This window comes from Mustela nigripes, chromosome 16 (assembly GCF_022355385.1).
Source record: "Mustela nigripes isolate SB6536 chromosome 16, MUSNIG.SB6536, whole genome shotgun sequence".
NCBI classification, from domain to species: domain Eukaryota; kingdom Metazoa; phylum Chordata; class Mammalia; order Carnivora; family Mustelidae; genus Mustela; species Mustela nigripes.
The window spans coordinates 1,093,760-1,103,090 of NC_081572.1; the positions used below are offsets into that span (position 1 = coordinate 1,093,760).

Genomic DNA, 9,331 nt, shown 5'->3' on the forward strand with positions numbered 1-9,331 from the left:
GGGGGGGGGGGGGGGGGGGGGGGGGGGGAGGGAGGTAGTTACAGGGGGCGGGGCGGCACCTGGAAGGAGCTGAGGAAGAGGTCGAAGAAGAGCTTGGCAGAGCGCAGGGTCCCCTGGGCGTGCTCGTCGGTCACGAAGGCAAACACCACCTCATGGACCCCCAGCAAGGGGATGAGGGTCAGTGTGGACTTCGCCAGCCTGTGGGTGGGAGTCTGAGCCGCTGGGCCTAGCCCCGCCCACAGGGGCCCCTGGCCCGCCCCCGCCCCGCCCCCCCCCGGCCCCTGCGGTGGGGGGGTCTCGGGCTCTGCTGGCTGCCCGCACCCACCGGAACTTGGAGTCTGTGTGGCGCATCTGGCGGGCTCGCAGTTTGGCCGTGAGGATGAGAAGGATGCGGATGAAGATGAAGAAGTTGATCTGCGTGTGGAGGGCGCAGCTCAGGACAAGCCCGGACCCCGCCCTGAAGCCTTCCTGGCCCCCTGGCCCTGGGGCTGCTGGGCCCCCAGCTGGGGACGAGCTGCTGAACCCGAGGCCCGGGTCCCGCCTGAGTGCCAGGGCCTCGCTCCCTGTCTGCCCAGGCAGGATGTCAGGCGAGCCAGCAAGGGGGGACCGGGGCGGGGTTGGGGCGGGCAGACCCCAGGCCTCTCTGCCCCGCTCCGAGGGGCCAGCAGGGGCCGCACGTGCGCGTCCTCACCAGGATGGCCAGGAACACCGGGAAGCGCAGGATCCACCAGAAGGCCATGTTGACGTTGCGGGTCCAGCACCTGTGGGCGGGGCCGGCTCACACCCCGCCAGCCCCCCACCCCCTGACGTCATGGGGCTCCAATCAGCGCTTGGGGTAGGAGGGGAGATGGTCCTAAAGGACCCCCATCCTGGGGCAGTCTTGCTTTCCCGCCCACCACCACCTCCGACTACAGGTGCCCCCCCCCACCGCGCCCCAGTGCTGCCCGGGTACTCCCCACAGACCCAGCCCAGGGTGCCGCGCCCAGAAGGGGTGAGCCTGGAGCCACCTCGGGTCCAAGTTCCGGTGGGCTCATACTCACTGGACGTTCTCAAACAGGCACTTGACCACGGCCCAGGGAATGACAAAGAGCATGGGGGCGCCTGCGGAGGGGGCAGCTGTGACCCGGAGGCCCCCGCCAGCCTGCCCCCCACCGTGCCAGCCTACTCACCCCAGCCGAGGCCCAGGTAGAGGGCGAAGAAGCTCCTGTCCGGGAGGGCGGCGAGGCCCAGCAGGCTGTGCAGGTACAGGCCCTCCACCAGCAGCCAGCTGTAGTTGGCCACCACGCCGTACTGCATGAACACCGCGGCCACCCGGCAGCCGGCCACCGCCTGGCCGCAGGGGCCCATGAGCTCAGGTCACACACCCCCCGCAGCCCTGGGGCCGGGCGCCCGGAGGCGTGGGTGCTCACCCCGTCACTCAGCCAGACGCTCACGCGGAGGTCATCCCCGATCTTCTGGCTGTACCGTGTCTTGAGCAGCGCATCGATGACCAGCACGGAGCTGGCCTTGAGCACGAAGGACGCAAACAGGTTTGCGTGGATGTAGTTCCGGGTGCAGCGGAGCTGGCTGCGGGGACAGGGGTTCAGGGCCCGCCTGCTGCCCTGCCCGCAGGGTGGGGGGGCCGAGCGGTGGGTGGGGGTGGGCGTACCTGAGGCCCAGCAGGAGAGCCAGGGCCAGCAGCAGCGCCCCCAGGGACAGAGAGTACCCCACCGTGTACATCACCTGAAGGCCGCTGTACATCTCGGCCGCCTCCTTCTACGAAGAGTAGTGGCTGGTCAGGGCCGAAGAGCCACTATGCCCGCCCCCTCCCCTCTGGCCTGGCTCCTGCCGCACCTGCCATGGGCTCACCTGGCCCTTGAGCTCATGCTCATCCATCTGGCACTGAGACGCGTTGCGCCAGGACTGCCCCCGTGGCCCGCGCACCCACTGCCCATCGGGCCCGCACTTCTTGAAGACATGGCGGTGCTGCACTGGGGGCCCAGGCTCCGATCAGCACCTGAGCTCTAGCCTCGGCCCCCTCCGCCACCCCCCACTGCCCCTCTGTGGTCACCTTTGGGGTGCCAGGGCAAGTACCAGGGGCAGGACGTGTTGGCCGTAGTGTTGGCAGGGGTGTCCGGCCAGCAGGCGTACTTGTCAAAAGTTCTATTACAGACCAGCTCTGCAGGGCGAGGCAGGACGGGGGGTGCCCCTCAGCAGGACGGGGCTCCTCCCGGAAGCCCCCATACCACACCCTCTGCCCCCAGCATGCAGTCTCCCCCCAGATCTCCCTGGGTCCTGGCAGCCGCCTCCCCCTCCCGCACCACCCCAAACCCACCTGAATTTGCTCCTCCTTCTCTCGGGCGGAACCCCTGTCTATAGGCTTCCTTCCAGGGTCCAGGGTAAGCTCCATAGCTCAAACCCCATCCTTCCCTCTGCCTAGACGGGGCCCCCTTCCATGGTCAGACGGTGGCACTTGGCCTGCTGGCAAGCTGCTCCTACCCTAACCTCCCGCCGTGACCCTAAGGGCCCTCAGGGCTTATACGGAAGGGGGTGCCCGTCCCTGCTTGAGCCCTCCCCGGGAGGGCCTGTCTCCCTCTCCTGCCTAGGCCTTGTGTGGTCTGGCCACTTTCGTGGGCTGCCTCCCCCCAACACTGGCTGCCCCCTGGGCCTGGATCTCCACGGGAGCAAAGCTGGTGGCCCTGGGACCAGCAGGAGGGCGGGGTGAGGGCAGCGGACACCAAGTTCTGAGGCAGTTCTACCATTTCTTTTATATGCTGGTGTGTGGTCTCGGGGATGTCCCTGACTGGCCCCTCCATGGTTCCCTATCAGTGGGGGACAAGGGAACAGGGCCTTGTCCGGCAGGGAGCTCCATAGCCACTGCCTGGCCAAGCCCTGGACTTGGGGGAGCAGCCAGGGGCTCACCCGTGGGGGGGGGGCAGCAGGCTCAGGTTGGAGAGACACTGGTCACCGTAGAGCTTCCACTTCTCAAACAGGAAGTCCATCACCTGCGCAGATGGGGCCTGTGGCTGGGGGACAGAGGGAGGGACAGGTGGGACAGAGTCGCGTCAGCAGGGGGGTGGCCCTCCCCGCCCCCGCCGTGCTCACCTGGCAAAACAGCAGCAGCAGCAGCAGCAGAAGGTGGGGGCAGGGCAGCGGGGCGGGGCACATGCCTGTGAGCGGCCACCCACCCACCACATCGGGCTGGGGCCACACTGCCAGGCAGGGGGGGTCCTTGTGGGGGCTTCCGGTCGGAGCAGCAGGGCCTGTGGACGGACACCCATGTGAGAAGGCCCGGCTGGGTCTGCTGTGGCCAGCGGGCTGGGGGCTTTCCTCGAACCACCCCGCTTAGCCTCGGGTCCTATAGAGGAGGCAGGAGCCGGGAGGAAGAAGACACCCCAAGGAGTAGCTCTTTGCCGGCGACGGGGCAGGGGTCTGGCCGTGCGCTGGGAGGTGCCGCCTAGGGTCCTGGAGGTCCTCTGTCTTCTCTGGGTGGAGCTGGGTTTCCCGTGGCTCTGCCCGTGGCTGCCTCTCCTGCAGCTCACATGGCCTGGGAGACCCACCCCTGCACGCTGGTGGTGCTTCCGTCCTGTGGGGAGCAGCGACCCAGGACCCACCGCCTCCCTTCGGCCCCTGCCATCCTCCCCACCTATTCTTAGCCCCTGGGAAAGGCAGCGGGCCAGGCTGGGGCGGGGCGCCAGCGCCATCCGTCACTGTGGTTGGTTATCAAGGTGGCCCCGGGCCAGCTCCCAGCCCTGCCCAGGGGACCGGGAGTGCAGGCACAAGCTCAGGACAGTCCCGTCCCACACAGCACCCTTCCCAGGCCCTGGGGTATCCCTATGTGCCCTCTGGGCCCCACACAAGGCTCACGCCCCGCCCCTGGGGCACGTGGCGCAGGTGGCTGGCAGCACAGTCCTTCGGGATGGTCACTGCGGCGGCCAGGGGCCCAGACGTGGGACCCCCGCCCTCCTGGTGCTCGGGGGCCTGGCCCAAGTCTGAGCAGAGCTCCGGGCCAGAGCCCCATCTGTTCTCCTCTCCTGCTTCCTCTGACTCCGATTGAATTCCGTGGGGGCAGCAGGGAGGAGCCCTTTAGGGCCTGGGCTGCGGGCCCCGTAGGAATGACTTGTGTGAGCCCTCCAGGTCTGCGGATGGGCCCTGGCAAGCAGTGAGCAAGAGATGGATGGATGGATGGACGGTCGGACGGATGGCCGGACAGCCAGTAGGCTGGAAGACGGCGAGTGGCCGGGGTAAGGGGGGGCCGCACGGGGTGCCAGCTCAACCCAGGACTCCCCTGAGACTCCCCCCTCGCCCTGAGGGGACCCTGAGACACTACCGCAGAGGGCGAGAGAGCTCAGGGATCCAGGGTGGGCACCTAGACCCCAGCGTGTTGTGGGGCTCCCGACCCGGCCCTCAGTCATGGGTGCAGGCCAGGCCTGGTAGAGGCCTCACCCAGCGGTCACGAGTCCCCAGTCCCTGGGCCAGGTGAGGCATCACCGGGTTGCGGGCTCAGGAGAGCAGGGGCCAGGGTGCGCATGACCCTTCCAGCAGGAAAGGTGCCGCAGGTGGAGACTGAGGGCAGGTTCGGCCCCCTCCAGCTCCGGGGTCACCCGTGGGGGTTCATCTCCTGATTCTGATCGGGCAGCCCTGTCTGCTGCCCGGCCCTTGCCCAGCCAGGCTAGGAGGGTAAGGAACAGCCCAGAACCAGCCTCTCGCAGGCTGTGCCCAATGGCTGGAGGGAGAGCTGGGCAGGCAGGCTCGGGGGTGCAGGGCGGCCCCAGACTGGGTGAGAGCAGGGACAGGGGCAAACGCTGGCTGAGAGCCTGGGCAGGAAGGCAGATGTTCCCTGCCCGGATGCCCTGCAGCTGGCGCTAGGGGCCGACAGCAAAGCAGCTCCAGGACCGCAGGGCTGTCCCTCAGCGAAGCGGGAGCCGGGCCTGCCGACTTCCGGCTATGCCAGGCTGAGGCCCTCAGGCCCCTGCCGGGTGCCCGGATGGGAGGCCGGCCCATTTCTGCTTCTGGGTCGAGGGTGCACAATTTCCCTTTTCCGAGCCTCAGTTTCCCCCGCTGGTCTAGTGGGGGTCCCTGCTTCCTTGTCATGAGGCGTCAAGAGCTCTGCCACCGGAAGAGAGAAGGGGGGTCTGTCGTCTCCAGGCCCTTCCTTCCCGTGAGCCCCTGACGTGGGCAGGGGTACCCTGTGCTGCATGGATGAGCTTGAAACCCAGGTGCTGAGGTGGTCAGAGGCACAGGCCCAGCGGTGCCAGTGACCCTGCTCCCAGGGTCTCCCCCCTCTGCCCCAGTGTTAGCCTTATTACCCTTGGTGGAGCCGGGGGGTGGGGGGGGGCGCCAGGGCCCTGCGGGACGAGCGTCCGCCCTTCATGGACCGAGCGGCCCTGCTCCCTCCCAGGTCCTGGACGGTCCCAGCACAAATATGAGCTCCGGGCTGGATGTGCAGCAGGGCTTCACGGGGAGTCCGGGGTTGCCAAGGGGATCTCCCTTCCCAGCCCCTCCGCCGTGCCCTCAGGGCTTCACGCAGCCCACCTCCCACAGGGGTGGAGGGGGGCTACTGGCCCCAAACCCCACAGAACACAGCACTCCTTGGTGTTCAGGGCCCCGCCGGCATCCTAGCAGTTCCCACTGGGGTAGCTGAGGGACTCCCGGACCGGAGCTGGAGGAGGCCCCCAGAATGGGTGGGTGGCCTGTCAGACAGGCAAGGGTGCAACGGTTACCCGCACCCACCGCTTGCCCCAGGATCCCAATGGGTGGGGAGGAGGATTGCAAGCCTCAGAAAGGTCTGAGCTGGGGCGGAGGTGGGGGGGGGGAGGCTGTTTTTGTGAAACCAGAGCAACTAGCAGGAAGGTCATGGCCCCTGGGGTAGGCTCAGGGGCCAAAGGCTGTTGACAGAGAGGGATTCCTGCTTTCTCCCCACCCCCCTGGGGCGGGGCTGACCCGGATGCCGCCAGGGTGCAAGTCCCCACCAGCGGCAGTCCCCCCCAACCCCCGCACCCCGGCTGGGAAGGACCCAGACACAGCCAGGCCCGTCCTTGAAGATGTGAGTGTCCAGACGTCAGGGGGCCAGTCGGTTCACGGTGGGGGCCTCGGAGGCTGGAGGTGAGAACAGGGCAGGGCAGTGACCCACCCTCCCTGCGGGTCAAAGTGACAAGTGTGGGCCCCACAGAAGAGCAGACCAGGTGGGGTGCCAGGGCCACACGCCCCCTCCCAGGGACACCCAGGCGGAGGGGATGACGCTGGGGAGTCCTGGGGAGCTGGGGCCCTCCACAGGGGACAAGCAGGGCCACCCACAGCGCCAGGCCCCTGGTGTGTCCCCGCGGTGCTGCACGTGGGCCCCTTGGGGAGAGCGAAGAGGAGTGGCCGGCAGCGGGACAGAGTGCCCAGGGTGGGGAGGGCAGGGGAAGCGCTGAGCCCCACCACCCAGCACCTGAGGGTGCGGGACCCAGTCGACTGTCTGAGTGGGAAGGGCCCATCTGGGGGTGGGGACCAGAGGGGTCCGACAGGGGTGAGGACTGCGACACCCCAGGCCCCAAGACCTCCTGGCGCACGACTAGGGGTCCCCGCCCGCTGTTTCCGTGCTGCCGATGCGTGGGCCCTGGCCGCGCCCGCCCCTCTGTCCCCCGACCGGCGGCCCTGCGGGGCCTCCCCTTGGGCTGGCCAGGTGCTCACCGTCTGCGGCTCCGGCTCCGGCTCCGGCCCACGGCTCCCTGCTCCCTCCGCGCCCGCCGAGCGCAAACTTTCCAGCGGCGACGCTGGGTGGCGGTGGTGGCGGTGGTGGCGGCGCAGGCGGGCGGGGGCGGGGGCGGGGGCGGGAGTGGCCTGCGTAGTGGGGGAGGGGGGAGGGAAAGGGGGAAGCCGCAGACGGGGGTCCCTGTCTGCCTCCCCGCAGCGCTCCCGCCGCCCGCCTCCGTCCCCCAGGCGCGCCCGCGAGATCCCGGCCGGCCCCGGACCCTGCCTGAGGCTTCGCACCCGCGCAGACCCCGCGCCGCACCCGCCCCGCAGACCCCGCCCCGCAGACCCCCGCGCCGCAGACCCCCGCCCCGCAGACCCCGCCCCGCAGACCCCCGCGCCGCAGCCCCCGCCCCGCAGACCCCCGCCCCGCCGACCCCGCCCCGCCGACCCCCCGCGCCGCGAGCTCGCCGTGCGCACGCCCGCGCTTCGGAGCCGGCTGCAGACCGGGTCACCCCGGGCCCACAGCTCCCCGCGGGGCTGGCGGACCGACAGGGGGTGACCACCTCCACTGAGGTGGAGCCTGGGACTGCGCCCCCTCCTCTCGGTCCCCTCCCAACCAGCCCGTGTGGCCATCCTCCGGCTTCTTTCCCAGTGCGGAGCGAATTTGCTCCGAGGACTGGGCCCCCACTAACCACCAGGGCAGCTCCTAAGTGACATTTCTTTCCCGCCGCAGAGCAGGCTGGACGGGGTGAGGAAGGACAGAGCAGGTGGGGAAGTGGGTCCCCCTGGGGCCCCATTTAACCCTGGGTCTCTGGTCCCCCTCTCCAGCACCACTCACTCAACAGCCCCTTGGGTGGGACATGCCTTTCCCCACCGGGCTGCCCCTGCTTCTCCAGGGCTGCCCTGTGGCCAAGGTGGACACTCGGCTCTTTCTCTCCTATCCCGCCTCCCCGGGCTCCTGCCCCCAGTCACCCTCCTAGGATGTCCTCTCCTGTCCCATTTCCCTCCCCAGGTCCAAGACCTGAATCCCAGCCCATACTCAGCGCCAGTGACTTCCGGGCCACCAAGCCCGGTGGACACTTTGGGGCCACATCCTTCCTGGCCATTCAGCATCCTGGGACCCTGATGGTCGTGTCCTCCTAGAAAGCCCTCCTGTGCCTGTGGCTCCCCTGGCACCCTCCTCCTCATCTGCACGCCCCTCTGCTCTCTTTCTCTCTCCCACAGCTCCCACAGCCCCACCTGGGGAGCCCTCGCCCCTGGGCCACTCCCCTCTCCTCAAGGCACCTCCAACACCCTCTGGCCTCTGGACACCTGGCCCGTCAGCAGGAGGGAAAACCCAGGAAGGTCTCCTGTCCATCAGCAAGTCTTCATTCTCCTTCCGGTGTTTCTCTGCCCTCAGTCTGGGGCTCCTCTCCGCTGTCAGCGCCTTTCTAGCCACCCGCCGTCACCCAAGATGTCCTCCCTGGCCCAACAGGTCAGCGACTTGGTTAGATGCTGTCCTTTGTCTCTGGGGCCCTTAACCCTACTCTACTTCTGTTTTACGGGGTGTTGGTACCCATGGGCCTCTGTTTCTCCCAGAGCAGAGCTGACACTGGTCCGCACTGCCCTGGGACGGATGGACAGACAGCCGGCCTTTAGCGGGTCTCTGCCTGGCCTCTGTCTGGAGTCTCACAGGAGGGGCTCCCAGGGCTGCACGCATGTGTCGGCAGGTGCCCTCCAGACCTGTTCCTGCCGCCCACCTGAGACCCTGCCCCCAGAGCGAGCCTTTCTCTTTTGGTTCTGGGACTGGGCCAAAGGCAAAGATCAGAGGCAAAGGTCAGAAATTCTGGCTCTGGGGCGCCTGGGTGGCTCAGTGGGTTAAGCGGCTGCCTTCGGCTCAGGTCATGATCTCAGCGTCCTGGGATCGAGTCCCACATCGGGCTCCTTGCTCGGCAGGAGCCTGCTTCTCCCTCTGCCTCTGCCTCTCTGTCCGCCTGTGCTCGCGCGCTCTCTCTCCCTCTATCCCTGACAAATAAATAAAAATAAAATCTAAAAAAAAAAAAAAAGAAATTCTGGCTCGGCCTGGGCAGGGGCTGCCCGCCGCCTGGGCAGGGGCCGCAGGTGTGGGAGGAGGGGCCACGCGAGGTTTGTGCCCAAGGACCCCTTGCCCGCACCTCCACTCTCTCCCACACCCTTCCTCCAGCTCCCCACCCCTTTCTGGGGGGTGGAGCACGGTGTGGGTGGGCACAGATCTCGGGGTTACCCCCTTCCATCCCCGGGGACACCCGGCCCTGCAGCCTTGGTGGAGTCTCGGCCAGGAGAGGAGTTAGAATGAGTGCAGAGCGCCTGGAGCTGCATGGGGGGTCACACCTGACCCAGGTGACGGGTGACGCAGTGGGGGGCGCATGGCCTTGGTGGGTGCCGATGGGACAGATGGGGGTGGGGGCCTTCCTGGGGCTGGGTCACCTCTATTTACAGAGCTGATTCATAAGACATAAACAGAGAAGGAGCTGGGAATGGAGGGGGCTGGGCCTTCCCACATAGCCTCTGAGGGCCGGAGAGCTGAGGAAGGCGGCTGCTAGGGACCCCATGGGAGTGCGTGTCCCCGGAGGTATGCAGGCTCCTGAGGGCTGGGGAAGACTGGGGCGGAGACTGCCCTCCCCCGCCCCCACGCCTCCTCCCTGGCCCCTGGAAT

The 9,331-nt window shown here is 68.1% G+C and overlaps 1 protein-coding gene across 2 annotated transcripts in view; it reads right to left on the reverse strand.

The window, feature by feature from the left end:
• The window catches only part of GCGR (glucagon receptor), an 8,059-nt gene extending 1,081 nt beyond the window's left edge, over positions 1-6,978 (reverse strand). Inside the window, exons 1-12 of one of the 2 annotated variants that reach the window (XM_059380006.1) lie at positions 6,655-6,978; positions 3,085-3,242; positions 2,911-3,005; positions 2,051-2,166; positions 1,849-1,970; positions 1,649-1,755; positions 1,410-1,566; positions 1,170-1,329; positions 1,041-1,101; positions 692-761; positions 326-414; positions 60-198 (exon numbers count right to left, since the gene is read on the reverse strand). In XM_059380006.1, the coding sequence (XP_059235989.1) occupies positions 60-198; positions 326-414; positions 692-761; positions 1,041-1,101; positions 1,170-1,329; positions 1,410-1,566; positions 1,649-1,755; positions 1,849-1,970; positions 2,051-2,166; positions 2,911-3,005; positions 3,085-3,147 (1,179 nt within the window). In that variant the 5' untranslated portion in view covers positions 3,148-3,242; positions 6,655-6,978. Of the gene's footprint in view, positions 1-59; positions 199-325; positions 415-691; positions 762-1,040; positions 1,102-1,169; positions 1,330-1,409; positions 1,567-1,648; positions 1,756-1,848; positions 1,971-2,050; positions 2,167-2,314; positions 2,405-2,910; positions 3,006-3,084; positions 3,243-6,654 lie in introns of those variants that run through there. The other variant, XM_059380004.1, reaches the window with a different exon arrangement.
• Positions 6,979-9,331: the final 2,353 nt, after the last annotated feature.